The sequence below is a fragment of the Drosophila takahashii genome, chromosome X, assembly GCF_030179915.1.
Source record: "Drosophila takahashii strain IR98-3 E-12201 chromosome X, DtakHiC1v2, whole genome shotgun sequence".
In the NCBI taxonomy this organism is placed as follows: Eukaryota; Metazoa; Arthropoda; class Insecta; order Diptera; family Drosophilidae; genus Drosophila; species Drosophila takahashii.
In genome coordinates, this window is record NC_091683.1 from 14,046,365 (window position 1) to 14,064,444 (window position 18,080).

Here is an 18,080-nt window from a genome sequence, read left to right on the forward strand (position 1 = left end):
AGCACTCTGTCTTTATTTATGGTTCCTAAAAGAAGGCAATATCTTCTTGAACTGCGTAGCGAAAGAAAAGCTTTCGCAAATTGTTTGTGTAACCTATACATTATTATAGTATATATAATATTTCCATTCTTACGGTCAAAAAAAATTGTGGAAAATTGAGATCGAGTTTTTTGGTAAAAATTTGAATTTCTTCTGTTTGTTTTTTTGCTGTAACTTGGCCAAAAATTGTCCTACGCCAAAAATACATACTGTTTTGAACAGATAACAAAATAATAAATAAATCCATAACACTTTCCGGGTGATCTTGAAAAAATAAAATTTTCGCCAATTTTCCATTTTTTTGTAAGGGGGTACATCATGATTTTTTACGAAAAATGGCAAAAAAAATAAAATGTCCAGGTCTAAATGCCAATCGATTGGAAATTTAATAACGAGCTCAGAAAGGTATGACAATCCGTATTTGGATAAATACTTCCATTGTTACGGTCAAAAAAGAAATTATTTTTTGTGAAAAATTGGATCCTGTTGTAAAAACAAAGAATTTTTAAATAAAAGAAAAATCTGAAACCCATAAGTCAGTAGCGTCTTTGCAAATGTCTAGAAACTTTGTCGCATAACATTTCTTCAACAGTTTTTGGATTTTTCCTTAGAGATTTATGTGACACCAAAAAATCTTTTGTATTTTCCAACAAATTTCTTTATCTATGGCATTTCAATTTCGAGAGAGGAACTTTTTTATTATTAATATTTCACATAATGACGCAAATCAACATTGCTAATCTATTTTTATGGTTCCTCTTTTATTAGAACTGGTGCACGTGTTGATCCATCTCGAAACCTATACATTGTATCATATATTTTTGCTGTATTTTTTGCTATACTTATTTGTCGGCAAATTTCTTTGAGACATGCACGTTCAATTCTGTTTAGTTTAGGTACTTTGTACTTTTGTTGAATCTGTGAGTCTGCGGATCTGGGCAATGTATTTATTTAATTAACGCTAATTCTGGCCTGTTGGCCGGCTCCTCGGTCCTAGTCAATATTTTTCATTCAAATAAACATGAGCAAATAAACATTAGCCAAGTCGCGTGTTCTATTCGAAATCCGCAGATGCGCGACTGATTAAACCGATCTTGAATGGAATTGAATTTTAGTTAGATATTCAATAACCCCCCAGGTTCCAATGAAAAACGACTTATTTGTGGTTTGTTCTTTTTTTGTTTATTAGTTTTTTGTTGTATATATGTAGCGTAACTTGTAATAACGTAACTAAATTTTACAAATATTCTTTCACTTCCTGTGCTTTGGTCCTACATGACGAAAAAAAAAAACAAAAAAAATTTTGGTTTTGATATATGTTTAATATATAGATAAAGTTATATACGTATGTGTTTTACATTGGATGCATTAATAATAGCAATAATAACAACAATAACGGACAGCAGGGTGGCGAGAACGATAGCGATACTATAGACCTCCCATAAGATTATTTTGGGTTCTGCTTCTCGGGTCTTTATCTTTATCTGTATCTTTACCGTTACCCAGCCCCTCTGCTGCTGCTTCAGCCGGCGCCGGCGCTTGCCAAATATATATATTACTCTCTACATATCGTACATAAACATATTCATCGATTTGCATCGATCCTACCTGCTATATCTTCTCGCTGGCTTGGGGTTTTCTTTGCTTATCAGTTTGGTATGCCCGTTTCTGATTTTGGTTGGTTCGTTTAAATTCCAAATAGTTAGATAGATATTTTCGTAGGGGTGGGGAAGGGGAGAGGGGGGCTTTTAAAATTAGACACACAAAGAAAATCGTTATCGCTATCGTTAAATAATTACTGACGATACAAATAATCGTGTATTGTAGCACACACATACCATATATACACAGATAAACCCCGATCCTCTGGCGGGATTGGGGCGAATGGAAATTACTTGAGGGGAGGGGCATTCTATGGCTGATTTTTTGAAGGGGAAAGTGTTTGAACTCTTTAAAAATCCTTGTTAAGTTGATATTTGTAGGTTGGAAAAAAAAACTTTTTCTTTGTGACATGAAAAAGTATCAAAATCTCAACTCAAAGCAAGGCAAATGGTTTTGATTCTATGGGTCTTTTTGTAATCTGGGTGTACGGGAGCTATCGTTAGTTATTTAGGCACATCTAATTGAGTTCCTTGCGCGTCGTATTGGGTAAGAGGAGGCACATGAGACCGCCGCCAATGAGCAGACCCGACACAATGAACGTGGGCGAGGGACAGTAGTTGTCCAGCAGCTGGGCGATCACGATGTTGCCAATGATGCCGCCCAGGCGGGCGGCCACCATCGAAATGGCCACGCCGGTGGCCCTCAGCTTGGTGGGGAATACTTCGGTGATGAGGCAGTCCAGGGCGGCATTGGCCGCCGAAATGGCGCCACTGAAGATGGCCGAGACGACGAGATTCTGGACGGAGTTGCGCACAAAGTACATCAGCGCCGAGCAGATGCCGGCGGTCATGGTGCCGGCGATCAGGAAGAACTTCCTGCCCAGCATGTCCATGCCGAGGATGGCCAGCAGATTGGCGGGCAGGGCGCTGGCCAGCGATATCAGCGACTCCATGAACACCGACTGCGGAATATCCGAGACGCAGGTGCCGTTCTTGCTCTGATCGTGACCCAATTGGACCACATAGTCGGTGACGTCGCAAACGCTCGCCGAGTTGTGGGGGAATTCCTTCTCGTACTCCTCGAAGCGATTGAAGAGCTCCGGGAACCACATCAGTAGGCCGTAGTAGCCAATGTGGAATGTAAAGTTGATCGTGATCGAGACGATGGTGAATCGCAGGATGGGCGACTTGAACAAGGCGCGGCTGTGGTCGACCATTCCGGAGATCATGCGGCTGTACTTGTTCTTCACACTGCCGTTGCTCTCCAGCAGCTTCTCGTCGACCTCCAGGTCGTAGACCATGTACTCGTCGGGACGACGCTTCGTGTTCGTCACGAAAATGCCACGGAAAATGGCCAGGGCGCGATCCTTCTTGCCGCGCGTCAACAGGAATTTCGGCGATTCGGGCAGATAGAAGAGCAGGAAGCCCACCAGGAACGAGGGCAGTGAGCAGACCAGCAGGAAGATCCTCCACGAGTTGTAGGTGAAGTACGGCGTCGTCACGCCGATCGTTCGCGGTATGATCAGCCAGGCCAGGCTGGCCACGAACAGGTTGCCGAACGTCCAGAAGGCGGCCATGAAGCTCAGCATGGAGCCGCGCTTCGCCTTCGGTTGGAATTCGGCGAAGTACGACCAGATCACAGGACCGCTGCCGCCCAAACTGCAAGGAAACGTGGAATTTGTTATCGATGCGTAATCGTAAGTGTATCGAAAATAAATCGAAGCTATCTATCTATGTGGTTACTGATTACTCGTTGCTGTTTCAATGGATTTAATGTCCTTAAAAAATTATTTGACCTATCGATTAAATCTATCGCTTAAATCGATAATTGATATTTGCTCTGATTTAATATGCCTTTTTTATGTATTGCGTATACGCAATTTTTCGGAATAAACATTAAGTATACGCACTGTATACCACATATTACAACAAAATATTTTACAATTTTGAATGCCTTTCGATAATTATAAACAAGCAAAAAATGTGTAGCCACCAATACAAAGAACAACCAATATGGCAATTGCGAAATAATTGTTGTCAGTTCGCTGGGGTAATTAGCAAACGATTGGCAAAAATGTTAAAAAATATGGGTGAGCTTGAGGGGAAACCGGTGACTAAGCGTCAATGTAACCCAAAATCAGGGGGGCCAAGGCCTGAACTGAGATTTTCCATTTGCTTGTGGTGCTTTTGGCTTGACTTTTTCGTGTTTTCGTTCGTTCGTTACATTTTTCGGGGCATTTCGATCGGACCTGGGGATTCGAACCTTTAATTAGCATAAACAGTCACGATATTGCGGCTCAAATATTTTGTTGTTATTTATAACAGAGGTAATTGAATTAACACTTTGCCCCGGGTCCGGGCCCGTGTGTCACTCGATCCACACAAATCATCGATCGCAGAGCGATGATCCATGGCTACGGAGCATAGAGCGGTAAGATCACCTCATCGATGGGCTATTTTTGCAGGCCAACGAGGCTCGGAAAAAAAGAAGAATATCATAGAGAATATCTATAGAGTATCTAATAAAAAAAACTGGAAACTAATGGGATGTAATAAAGATATTATAGAGAACTGTAAACAAATTTGATATCATAAAGAACTGAAAACTAATGGGCTATTATAATGAGCTGAAAACTAATAAGGATATGATAAAGATTTTATAAAGAACTGAAAACTATTATGATATTATGCAGATATTATAGAGAACTGGAAACTAATTTGATATCATAAAGAACTGAAAACTAATGGGATATTATAATGGACTGAAAACTAATAAGGATATGATAAATATATCATAAAGAACTGAAAACTAATGGAAAATTATAATGAACTAAAAACTAACAGGATATCATTAAGATATCATAAAGAACTGAAAACTAATAGGCTATCTTAAAGATATAATAGGGATCTGACTTAATAGCATTACTGATTTTCTTCTTATAAGTTGTAGTTTTAAATATTTCCGAGTTATCAAAATAGACTACTTACGCTGCACCATTGAGGAACCGGAAGAGCATGAAGAAGCTGTAGGACTGCGAGAAGGACGAGGCGACGATGCAGAAGGCGTTCATGAACGAGATGACGATGAGGACCTTCTTGCGACCGAAGCTGTCGGCGATGCTGCCCCAGAAGTAGGCGCCCACCATCATGCCGATGAAGATGATCGAGTTCAGCCATCCCTTGGTCTCCGTATTCAGATTCAGATCACACTCCGCCGACGGCAGGATGAAGGACATCGAGATGACGTCCATTTCCTCCGATGTGCTGACCAATCCGCAGATGGCCAGCAGTATATAATGGAACTTGCCATAGCCGCACAATTCGATGGCCCTCTCGAAATTGGCGCATATCGGAGCGGTCGGTTCCGGCAAGGGTATGGACTTCTTCCGGCCCTTTCCCACCTTGCCCTTGCCATGACCCCCGTGACCCCCGTGACCCCCGTTATCGGGGGCGTCCCGCTCTACGTCCTGCTGCTTGCCATTGCTGGCATGGCTATCGGGCTCGTATGCCCGATTGTCCGCCGCGAACTGATACTCCGGCTGCTTGGCTCCTTGGCCCAAGGAGTACGGCTGGATGATCGCTCGGTTGTCGATGTGCGAGGTCGCGTTGCCGGTGGCTGAGGAGTTAGCCAGTTGGCCAGTGGGATGGTTGCTTGCTTGGTTGCTTGCTGCGCTCTGGTTGTAGTTTGGTTGTAGTCCAGCTTCTACATTATAGGCTATACGAAAGTTGAAGGTAAATATTATTAAATTAAATTATTACAATGCTCGTAAAAATTACGAGAGGTAATAAAGTGGCAGCGATCAAAAGTTATAGTCGATTTTAATTTTTAATAGTGAAAGAATCTATTTAATGCAAGTACAACAACAATAAATTACAAGTTTAATATTATTGCAAGTCTTTAAGTTTTTTAAAAATTTAATTCTTTACAAAATACACACAAAACTTGTACTTACATTCGCTTTTGCCCTTTGCGGAATCACCTTCTACCATTCTATAGTTCAGGGGTTTTTTGGCTTCTTGTGCGCGTAGCAAAAAGGAAATTGGGATTATCTTGCGGGGTTTTTTGTTGGCTTTTTGCTCTAAGCTCTGCTTAGATGGGTACAGTTGTGTCTGCCTCGCTTAACGGTCTGTAGAGAGAGAGAGAGAGAGAGAGAAGGCGAGTGTTATCGATTGGCTAACCACACACATACATCGATTGATCGATCGATCGTTTCGACATTTCGAAGAGCAGAGGGAAGTGGGTTAATTTAACGCAATTGGGCGGCAATTGAGCTGAATGAATGAACGATCTGCTCGTCGCGCACAAACAACATCGTAATTGATTAATAAAAAATTATGCCCGAAATAGTCGCGAGCACAGAAATTAACCGAAAGTGCTGAAGGCGTGAAAAAACCCCCATTTCGGGTCGACATTTTTATTAATAAATAATTGGGCGAGATGAATTTGTCGAATATTTGAATGTCACAGGGGTGGGCGTTAAATATATAGATATTACAATAATATTTAGGCACTCAAAAGTAATGAGGCTCTATTGAATATAATTATTTTGGGGCATTTTATTTTATAAAATCTAAATGAAATGAGGAAAATAAATCGAAGCGATTTTCTTTTGCTCTCCCGTCGAATTTAAAATTCAATTCGTGATTTATAGCGGCTATCTTTCACTTTATTCATTAGACAGGAGCAACAACAATTGATTCGCATTCGCATTGAACCTGAACCTGAACCTGCCGTACGCATGCGCAATGAAGGAGAACAGGAACCAAAAGCGCAACGGCAAGTGCACTGCGAGAAAATATGGTTATTAACCGAGTTAAGATAAAGCCTACATCTTGTCTCTTTAAGATATTTATTAATATCTAAGCCTTTGTTTCAAGATCCATTCTTTATAGACATGAAACCCACAACACAACCCATTTCGTTTTGTGTAGACACTCGTGGGTGGTTGTGTTCCATTGCCACTGCGTTCCGTTCCGCACTTTTCCTCTTTGAAAGCTAAAGATAATCGCCAGCAATTAGCCATGTTTTATTATGAATATATGATTTATGCTGATTTATGCCCTGGACGATGAGTAAACGTAAGGTAAACGCCTACACTTCCGCAGTCCGGAGTTAAAGGCCCTTCACCTGGCCTTCGTACCAGTCCCAGTTCCATTCCACTCCCGATCTTATTCCCATTCCCATTTCCATACCATTTCCCGCCATAAAAAGTACAGTCACACCTCCGAAAGCTAAGGCATTCGTATATTATGATATTAAAGCGTATTCAATGGAGTTTAGAAAAGGTTTCTAGCCATAGAAGTACGACTGTTTAGCTCGGCTATGCCATGCATATTGGCGCCATAAAAAAAACGCACTTGTTTCCAGTTTTGTGCCGCTGAACAAGTCGCATTATATATTTGATTGTCTTTTTCAGGCGCAATTAAAGCAGCGCAACTGGAAAAACTGCGTGTGAATGGAATACCCCGGACTTGACTTCGTCTCCCAGCTTTATACTTAATACTTTATACACGGGGCCTCAATGTCATCCGATTCCGATTCCAATTCCGATGCATGTACAATATATATGTATCGGATCGGATCGAATCGGATCGGATGCCCAAGGGAAGGGGGGGGCTAGGGGTCTATAGGCTATGGAAAATGGGGATTGAGTGGACCGTTTCGTTCCGTTTATGGTGAACACTACTTGTACAGTGCTTTGTTTTTCTGCGCCTTTGCATATCTCAGATTAATTAGCACATAAAACTGAGACCGAGACTTCGGGGCACTCAGCCAGATGATATATCGGAAATAGTTCGGTTCGAAGTCTGAATGAACCCATAAAACTACAGATTTAAGCAAAACATTTGTGAGAAACTGAAGCTGAACCACTCAATCGATTACCAAACCAGTGCGAAAAAAGTGACTCAGAGAAATTGTTTAGATTCTCCTAAAAAAAAACGGGGATATGTAAGCAAAACATTTCCCAAGCACACAGTATTTCAGGTTCGAGGCCCTTAAGATACTTAAAGTGTAATATTCTAAGCAATGTGATGTCTTTTGAAATAATTTATATAATATATGGGCTTTTTGCTATCTTCCTAAAATGTCTTAATATTTTTGTGTGTACAAACGTAACAAAAACATTCCTTCTTTAGTAATTTCCTTGTTTCTTAGATTTTAGAATGTTAATTACAAAAAATTGGCAGTCGTAGATAATAGAAGCTTGCTTTTTATTTATATAATCTTCCTACGGTTTTTTCTACTTTTTGTAGTGCAAAATATTGAGTTTGTTAATTGGCAGGTCTGCTAATTTGCCCCAACTTTGTTTTCGATGATTGGCATTCCGTTATTACCTGTTGGCTGTTTTTTTTTTTTTTTTGGGATTGTTGGCTCGTTTCTGACCTGGAGATCTTTTGGGGTATGTTGGCACCTGTGTTTTGTTCGAGGCTCGATTGTTTGGCAATTAATTTTGTTATTTTGTTTTTTGTTTTTTTTTTTAATAAAATATGTATTCTCTTTGCACCGTTAAATATTTGCCTTTACTGCGCGCGGTTACGCCCTGTATTATATTTTTCGTTTTTGCACTTGTTTGGTGTTTGTTTTGCTTGTTTGGTTTGTTTATTTTGACTTTTTGTTGTTGGTGGATCAAAATTTGCATAAAATTGCTCGTCAGCTGAAAGTGGTGGACTGTTTGTGTTTTTGCTTGTAGTGGATCTTGGCGTTCTTGGTGCGCGGAGTTCTCGGCGAGGTTCGGTTTGGATTGTTGCAAACAACTGGCGAAAACATTAAAACCGTTGGCTGGCACACAGGGGGCACATCGAAATCGATATAAGGTCGAACCAAAAAAAATTGGGATTTATTTCAGGCGGCAGATTTGAGGGGTCGGCGTTACTTTTGGAGCGGTCTCTCGTCTCTCGATCAACGTTCGTGCACTTCAAGCGGTGGAAAGTATCTGAGCGGCGTTTTCACGTCCGCTTAAATACACAGAAATCGCATCCGCGGAACGGGCGGCAATGGAACGTGGCTTATCAGCCGCTCAGCCGTCAGCCCACCACCCCCTTTTACCGTTTTCTCCACCGCCCACCGATCGGCGTTCCATTCCGCTTCGTTCCCCCGGCTGCGCGCGCGCTCACTAATTGAAATTCAAATTGCGATCATCATTGGCAAGTGCGACCAGCAATTGCAAATCAATTAAATGATAACACCGAAGAAAGCAAATCAAAACAAGAAATGATCAATGATCAACGATCGGCGATCAGCGGGGAGTGGCCGCGATTCGATTGAGTTCCCCCAGAGATCAGGATCCCAGGGAACCCACTTATCATACAACGACCTCTTGAGCACTGTGCATAATTTCAAATGGAATTATAAAATTAATCCTCTTAAATACTGGTTAATTATCATGATAATACTAATAGGAAATTATTATTAAAATATTTCCGAAAATGTTGAAAAAGTCTTTTTGTTTTAAATCTATAAATAAAGAAACCGATTACTAGTTTGGACCATGGCCAAAATTACTCAAAAAACTGAAAATGTCTCATAAATCAAGTTTATGACCTCGAATATTATTGAGTTGTCACGGCAAAGAAACATATTTTTCTGTTTTCCAACTGAGTTCTCTATTCTAAATAATTTTTAACGATAAAAAATGCCTTGCGTAATTCTGAATGAATCAAATTCACTAGAACTATGATATAGGGTTTTTTAAAAACGATAACGAAACATGACTCGGAAAGATCCAAGTATTATTAATTGAGGAAACCGATGCGAAAATCGTTAACGGATCGTGATCTACCTTGATCCCTGTGAAAACAGTTCGGGTGAGTCAAGTTCAGTATGATCAACGATCGCATAACGTAACTTTCCGATCGATCGGGTGACAAACCCGATGAGAATTCAAAATTCGACTTCGGATCCCTTTTTTGCGAACAATTAACGGCAACAGGCATCGGCTTAAGTGATCAAAAGAATTATACTTGAGACTTAATAGCGGCATTATCATTATTATTGTTGATATTGTTACATATAGCGAGAGCACATATACGTATATATGGATTATACGTATTGTTGTCATGGCGATTACTGATACTACCACTCGATTGCGGCGAGCAATGATCGTGTAAGCTGGCCATGTGACTTGTGATCCTCGAATAAACGAAATAAACACACAAAAAAGTGCTCTTCAAAACAAATATTAAGAACGGAACGATCTATTAGCGGTTTCGAAGTGATGCAATTAGAGGAGCTCATTTATCATTATATTATATGATGCGAAAAAATGCCATAAAGTCGATCGACTTCTGTCTAATTGCTTAATTGTTAGCCGCATTTCGGTGGGAGTTTTTCGCTCAGTGAGTCATCTGTTTTTGGGCAGTTTATGCGGGCCTCAAGAACGCGAACAAAGGAAAACCCAGATGGTCGCTTTCCCAGAAGACGATGTGACTCTCTCCCGAGTTATTAGCAAATTTAGATTAAGGCCTTGCATAATGGGCGATTAGTTCAGAAGGTAGTCGTAACCTGACGCTAATTTCTGGTTTTTTTCGTTTGCGAAATTATCGCACCTCTGACCCACAGAAGAGACCAGCACAAAAAAGATTGGATGTCAATGGGGTGCAGTACGTGTACGTGTTCTTTGTTCGCTTCTCATTTTCGCTTAATATTTCGCTAACCGTTTGTTTAAGCCGCCCACAATTAATTTAATTAGACATTGTTGTCACGGAACCGAACACGGCTAATTGAAAATTATGCTGGACGAAAGACAGCTTAATTACGATCGTAATAATAAAATAGCCCCTTGCTATAGAATCGAATGGTATAGAATTCAATGAATACAAAATAGTACCCTTAAGGGTTGTGTCTGGGCTAAGGGTCCAATGGTTGCGGCCCTCGCTAAGTTCAATTTGGGGCGTATGTGGCCATGGGTGAGTTTAATCTACAAACAATAACGGAGCCGATGAGCACAGATGGGCCTATATATATAAATAACATGATTTCCTACATATATGTATAGTAGACTAGAATATATATATTTATCTGTTCATATATGTACTGGCTATTGTTGCTGAATGTTAATCAAACTGCGGGTGCTCGAAACTCGTTCGAATCGGTTTTATTATTTCTTTTTTTTTCGTATTTCCACATCTTCAGTTTATCTTCAATTGAAGAAACCAGCATTTTTGTACTGCTCTCGCGATCGCTGCACAAACATTTCAATTAATTGACCACTTTCAATTAAAGACAATGTGCGAAACGAAAACAAAAGTCGGGAAGAGAGCGTGAAAATAACGAATAGGAATTACGAAAAAATCGCAATTCGGAATTCCGAATTGGGTATCCAATAAACAACGGATGGGATCGCATCGCTCTATGTCTGATAATTCAAAACAAATAAACATGACTAAGAGATGGCTGGAGATTTTGTTGTCGAGAGAGTGTGACTGTGAGCCACAGTGAACCCTCTCCGGAGGCGAACTGGCGACCCAGCAACAAGACTTTAAAGCTATTCCCGATTTGTATGATTCAGCGGACCTACGAACTGTATGATGAATAACCCGACTAAGAAGTGAGTTTCGTCACGAGTTTTTGGCAACATTTTTTGGAGAAAAATTCCATAGATATTTTCTAGCATTTTTATTAAATACAAAATATATCCTTTTCTTGGAAAACTTTTGGTCAACTTTAGATCAGAATTTTTGAGACATTTTTTTTAAGAACTTTTGCCTTAAGCTCACTTAAATGCTCTTCAAAAATTCCAGAATATTTTGGAGTACCCAAAAGAGGGCCTGAAATTCGAGGATTACGAATATTTGCATTAATCGGGCACAGGTGTCTGTCTGCCTTCCGTTTTTTTGTGCCTTCTGATCTGATATTCACTTTGGCAAACGTACAATATGTTAATATCGCGATTTCTTACTTTTTGCTTATTCCACTTGATCTTTTTTTTTTGAGATTCGCGGGCGCGCGACAATTTAGTTTGCATAATTAATTTATGCGTATTTGTTATTTTCAGCTGTTACAACGTATTTTGAGCGGTAAAAAAATGTACAAAAAATTTATTGGAATAAAGAATGTGGAATAATGCCCCTGGGCGGCAGAAAATAATTTGTTTTCTGAATCTGAATCTTATTTATGAGCAACAGGAAGACGACAACCTGCGCTGTCTGCTGAATCACCTTGCCCATTGTATTTTATCCTTGGGGCAGGGGGAGGTTTTTCTTAAAAAAAAAAAAATAAAAAAAATCTGGGGGATGGGGGTTACGCACCTACTACTGCTGTCCTTGTCGACGATGTCGACGGTGTTCGAAAGAGTGTTGCTTGGCGAAGAAAGTTCGATGCGCGGCGAGAAGATGGATCGGGATACTATAGATCACGATACGGTATATCACTGGTTGGAGGAGCTCCACGCGGCTCCAAGAGCGATTGGACAATGCGTTCCAAGTTTCGTTGGGCCGCAGCTTTTATAAGCGATTTTACCCTGCGATCATCGGCGGCCCCTTTTTTGTTGTTCTTATTTTCTCCTCTCGGGATGCTGACTGTTCGCTCTTTTCGCGATCGCCACAATCTGTGTGTGCGCCTGCCACTCTCGGGGGCATTCGGTTCTTAACTTGTGTACACTCAGCTGCTTCTGTTTTTTTGTTGCTACTTTTTTTTCTTGACGTTATCGCCCAAAGATCGGAAAACAAAAAAAAAAATAATAATAAAGATGAGATGTGGCAGCATCAGCGATGTCGCCCTGCGATGCTTATCACTTGGCTCTCAGCGGGTCTTATCTTCCGACTCTACTCTACTCGTAATCGCAACAAAGTGTGCGGGGTACACGACAAAAACACAAGACTTGCAATCTTTATGGCTCGCTGCGAATGCAATGCTCTTCCTCGATTGCAAAGCTTGCAGTTTGTAAACACTTCTTGGTCCTTCGCGGCAGATCGGTTGCGAATCGGTAATGAGCGGGTAAGGGTTTGGATCTCGGATGGCAGGTTAATCATCGGTTATGTAGCGGTTAAATCAAATATTATAGATTGTATAGGCTGTCGAATCATAACTTCAGACCAAAACCGCAATGGTTTTCGTAAGGCTCATAGGGATTATAATTAAATAGCTTATGAATTGGTTAAAAATTGTTTTGCGCACCGAGCGAATCGCTTAGTCATGGGCATAGCTGCATGGTCCAGCTATGGGAATGATTTCGAAACGGGTCTGAACCAGTTGAGCGATCGGTATGGACCAGCTAGGGGTTGATAATGCACTTTGGCCTTTCATAAGTCCCGTAATATCGCCGCAAATACCGCGGTTAAAAACCAATCGAAATCGTTGCAGGGTCCCAGAAAGAATCGCTCGTCAACAAATATCCAGGCGATACAGAAATAGATCTCTGCGAAGATATATATATTAAATATATATGGTCATATGGTAAGTGTGCGTGCGAATTCAGTGCCTCTCTCGCGTTTTTTTGTCGCCTCACATGTGTCGGAATTATTTGCGTGCTGGTCTTCCGCCCCCTTAGTGCCCCCAGAGCCCCTTTGGAGCAGCCCCCCCCCCTCCTCCTCCTCCTGCTCCCCCCGGGCGGCGGCAAAAGATCTACGTAATTTTTTCAGTTTCATAAAAAAAACGAATATCTTTTTGTGTGTGCAAAGGTTTTTTCCGCAGCCCACAGCCATGAAAAGTCCAAGATCAGCAAAATGCGAATGCTAGACGGTTTTCCATATAGATGTTCGGGGAATAATTGCAAGGAATTTTTAGTGGTTTAACAGTTTTCCTTTTCTAGGGATACCAAGAAGGATCTTTTATATCCTACTTACATATAAAACATGTTAACTCTTCGATAATGTTAAACTAACTTAAGAATATGAAGTATAAAATATTACTAAAATAATAATACCTATTAGTGAGAATTCTACATAATAAAAGTAAGTTATTTTGGGTCTTCAACAGGTGATTCTTAAAATATAAACAAATAACATTAAAGGAAGGTTTGTTCTTCAAGGTGCCTGCCCTATAATCCATTGCATTCGTGTTGATTGGGCGGCCAATGCAATGTGGATCAGCTAAAAATAAGCGACTTTTTATTTTCGTCACTCATCTCTCTCTTCTTTTGCAATTCGGAGTGGACCCCAGGCAAATATTGGCCCAGTCGCCCAAGTTCAGTGATGTTTGCCCGCCTGTCATCACTTCCACTTGGCTGTCATCCCCTCGTGACCAGTCACTTGATGATTTGTTTTCGGACAACCGACTATCCTTTGACTGTCAAGGTCCAAGCCGTCTTAACTCGTCTTCAAACGCCATCAAAGTCAAAGTCAACGAAGCCCATCCCATGTCATCACTCGGCTCCTCCTGATCTTGATCTCTATGTACACTGGGCTCCTCATGTGGAGCTAACTGACTGACGTCAGTGGAGATTTGTGTAGACTTTATGAGGCTGCGGCTTAAAGTCTGTTGATGTTTTTTTGTGACTGCTGCCACTGGGGATTTATGGGCCACCCACACGGAGATATTACGCTTATCACGCTTATCGGGGATACCAGATACCCAGATAAACGGGGCATAAATCAGCCTACTCTGGCATTTCTGCGACGGAATCTGGCTTCTCTCGCTGGTGGCTTAGCTCAAAAGTATGCAGAATGTGTGTGTGTATCAAGCAAACCCCTAAGAAAATCAAGAACTTTAAGAATTTCCCCTGTATACTCCTCAATTAATAGCGAAGAAGGCAGGAATCTCAATCATTTCTAGTGCTATGCACTGCACTGAACCTGCCTTGAACTCTCCACACATAAATAGATTCAAGATCATGAGCGAATTCCTGATTGTTTTCCTACTCAATAGGTAGGTGAGAAGGCCTCCAAAAGAATCTTGACTTCAGAGACAAGATCTTAAACTAATCTCGGCCATTAGTCTGGCTTATCACCCACTTTGATGGTCTATCTTTAGCTTTACGACCTGCCATTTCGCTGAGCCGCAACATTATAACGTTCAAAACATCAACACTATAATTGGCTTAACCGGGGGCTTTTTCCTAAGGCGCTTGTTTGAATTCTCCAAGAGCTCCACTGACGCACAGAGGAACTCTTTGGGTCACGTGAATCGAAAGTGCCAAGTCACTTTTGGCTACGCAGTGTCTATGGGTCCAACTGGTCCGGTTTTTTTTGTAGCCCCCTGCGAAAGCCCCTCCGAAAAACTCCCCTTGAAAACCCCTTCCTTCTTTCCAATCAGATGGAAACCGAATTGAACGCGGACTTGATTAATCATTGCATGCTCAATATCAATTAAGACAAGGGGAAAAATACAAGATGGGTTCTCCAAAATGAAAAGAAAGGGAGGGCGAAGCCCGGAGAGAATTGGATAGAAAGAGAGAGGGAGCATAACCGATGACTAACCATGGGCTTAAGCAGAAATCAATTCAATGTCCAATTTCAACAACATCGACAGAGAAACGAAAACAACAACATCGGATGGGATGGGATGCGATGGATCGAGATTGGATCGGAGATCGGATGGAGAAGAGAGTGCGGCACATTCTACACATTCTGCATTCTACAGTCTACAGAGTCTCCAGTGCGAACCGGTTAGAACCGATGCCAATCAACCCGCTGAACCTTTAAGGCTGCTACGTCATCGGAATTAAAAAGGGGCGACACCGAGATCCATTCGGAAGTTGTTCCAGAGAAGCGTCTTTATTGGATATAGACATGTGTCCAGTTCCTCCGATCATTCCAAAGAATTCAATAATACCTTTTATTAACGAGTGATCAAGATCTACAGTCCCTTAAATTATTTCGAATATGGTTTCCAACTAGGTTGAAGAAATCTCAATTTATATACCCGCCCATCAATTCCCCATTCATTTTTCCTGTATATCTGAAAATCATATTTATTCATAAATAAATCAAGAAAACACGTTCTCAAAGTCGAATTATATCATTTCGGAAATATTGAAAATAATGAGTCTCAATTTCATATTGCATTTTCTCTGCTATAAACAATTGCCGTTTTGTAAACATTTCGTTCTTTATTCAATCATATACACAGACTACTTTATCTTAGTTTAGGTTGGATTATTTATTGTTGTTCTGTGTGCCTTTTATTTAAGGTCGAATATTGACTGCACGGAGAAAAAACACTTTGAGCTCATTTAACTGGCATATAAATAATCTTATTGTATTAAATTGATTTCTTTGACTTTGAATAGATATTAATCATTAGCTAGCTTTCTTTGCAGAATTTCTTAATACATTTAGGTAATACATTCTCAAGATCCCTTCCTATAAAAGCACCTAGATATTTCTAGTTTCCCCTAGTTGATCGGAAGCTGTTATTGCATCGCATCAATTGGAAGACGATCTCGTGGAACTGAGGAACTGTCTGCTTGAGTGCCTTTCCATTGCGGAGACTCTTTCCATTTTCCATTTTAATTTCCATTTTGACTTTGATTTAATTCCATTCGCAAACAGGTTTGTGGCGCCCGAACAGGTACAACAATGGATATGACAACAATTAGAGGCTCTTTGTTCGCTTTTCTCTATGCAAAATAGATATGGCAAATAGAAGCCGAAAAGCACTTGTTTTGTTTAGTTCTACGCGGCTTTTGTTTGTATTCCCTGTTTTATTATTATTTTGTTTTTTTTTTCTGTCCAACTGTCTCGTGGAGAGTTTGATTTAAGAGGTTTATCTGGATTAGGGCTCTCGGCTGCTAGTGTAATCGAGGCATTATATAGCCACTACTGGATATAGCTACTTGATATAGCCACTGGATCAACAATGGCGCGACACGAGCCAAACGAAGGGCCATAAAGAATTAAACAAGCGAACGAGTCCCTCAACTCAACTGGATGACTTTCGGCGAAAAACATTTTAAATATATATGCACATTTATTGTATATGCACCTCTAGAGATATTTGCATTCTGGTGACCCCGAGCAGGCAAAAAAATAATGTATTTATAAGACTTCCCACTTAAATGTATTATTTGTTTGCTAAATACTGGCAATAAGGTGGGCAAAAGCAGAAACGGAAAATCAAAAAGGGGTAGGGGGAGGGGGTGGGTGAAGGGGAGAGAGAGGAAAGAGCAGAGAGATCGGCGGTGCTAGAGAAAGTGTCAGATTGGTGACCCCGAGCAGCCTGAAATTGTGCTTACGTGGCAGGTTTTTATGAGATTTCCCTGTCTCGTTTATTATTTGTTTGCTAAATGCACAGGAATAAAACATTATCAACGGCGATATATTGATGTTAACTGCTCAATTTTCGCATACTGTTCAAATAAATGATCTCGATTGAGTTTAATCAATATTTTATTTATTTACGTTTTAGTTCTTGGTTATTTAAAGCTTAGACGAAGTACGAATCTTGATGGGTAAAGGTAAATTTACCTATTTACAAGAATATTTTGTTTTAACAACAATACAAGTTTAAAGAAAACCCAGGATTTTATTTTTTTTACTTTTTACCCAAAAAAAAACAATATTTTGTCCCAATCGATTGGCATTTAAACCTGGACAATTTATTTTTTTGTAATTTTTCGTACAAAATTATGATGTACTCCCTTATAAAAATTTTTAAAATTTGCGAAAATTTTATTTTTCTAAAATTACACGGAAAGTTTTATGGATTTATAGCAAATTTTGTTATCTGTTCAAAACAGTATGAATTTTTGGTGTAGGACCATTTTTGGCCAAGTTACAGCAAAAAAACCAAAAGGAAAAATTCCAATTTTTGTCAAAAACTGAAATCGCGAATTTCCAAAAAAAAAACCAAACCCGTTTTTTCGCTAAAACGTTGCAGTTTTTTCGCTATAACAAAGCAAATACTGATTAAAAGTATGGATTGTCATACCTTTCTGAACTCGTTATTAAATTTCCTAACGATTGGCATTTAAACCTTGACAATTTATTCATTTTTAATTTTTCGCAAAAAATCATGGGGTACCCCCTTATAAAAAAATTAAAAATTGGCGAAAATTTTATTTTTCCAAAATTACACGGAAAGTTTTATGGATTTATAGCAAATTTTGCCATCTGTTCAAAACAGTATGAATTTTTGGTGTAGGACCATTTTTGGCCAAGTTACAGCAAAAAAACCAAAAGGAAAAATTCCAATTTTTGTCAAAAACTGAAATCGCGAATTTCCAAAAAAAAACCAAACCCGTTTTTTCGCTAAAACGTTGCAGTTTTTTCGCTATAACAAAGCAAATACTGATTAAAAGTATGGATTGTCATACCTTTCTGAACTCGTTATTAAATTTCCTAACGTTTGGCATTTAAACCTTGACAATTTATTCATTTTTAATTTTTCGCAAAAAATCATGGGGTACCGCCTTATAAAAAAATTAAAAATTGGCGAAAATTTTATTTTTCCAAAATTACACGGAAAGTTTTATGGATTTATAGCAAATTTTGCCATCTGTTCAAAACAGTATGAATTTTTGGTGTAGGACCATTTTTGGCCAAGTTACAGCAAAAAAACCA

General features: G+C 39.9%; 1 protein-coding gene across 3 annotated transcripts in view; it reads right to left on the reverse strand.

The window, feature by feature from the left end:
* Positions 1–1,201: 1,201 nt before the first annotated feature.
* Positions 1,202–18,080, reverse strand: part of LOC108067716 (synaptic vesicle glycoprotein 2C) — a 28,705-nt gene continuing 11,826 nt past the window's right edge. Inside the window, exons 1-4 of one of the 3 annotated variants that reach the window (XM_017156876.3) lie at positions 11,889–12,066; positions 5,594–5,767; positions 4,629–5,355; positions 1,202–3,299 (exon numbers count right to left, since the gene is read on the reverse strand). In XM_017156876.3, coding sequence (XP_017012365.2) covers positions 2,159–3,299; positions 4,629–5,355; positions 5,594–5,630 — 1,905 coding nt within the window. In that variant the 5' untranslated portion in view covers positions 5,631–5,767; positions 11,889–12,066 and the 3' untranslated portion in view covers positions 1,202–2,158. Of the gene's footprint in view, positions 3,300–4,628; positions 5,356–5,593; positions 5,768–7,976; positions 8,567–11,888; positions 12,067–18,080 lie in introns of those variants that run through there. The other 2 variants (XM_017156887.3, XM_070218631.1) reach the window with 2 other exon arrangements.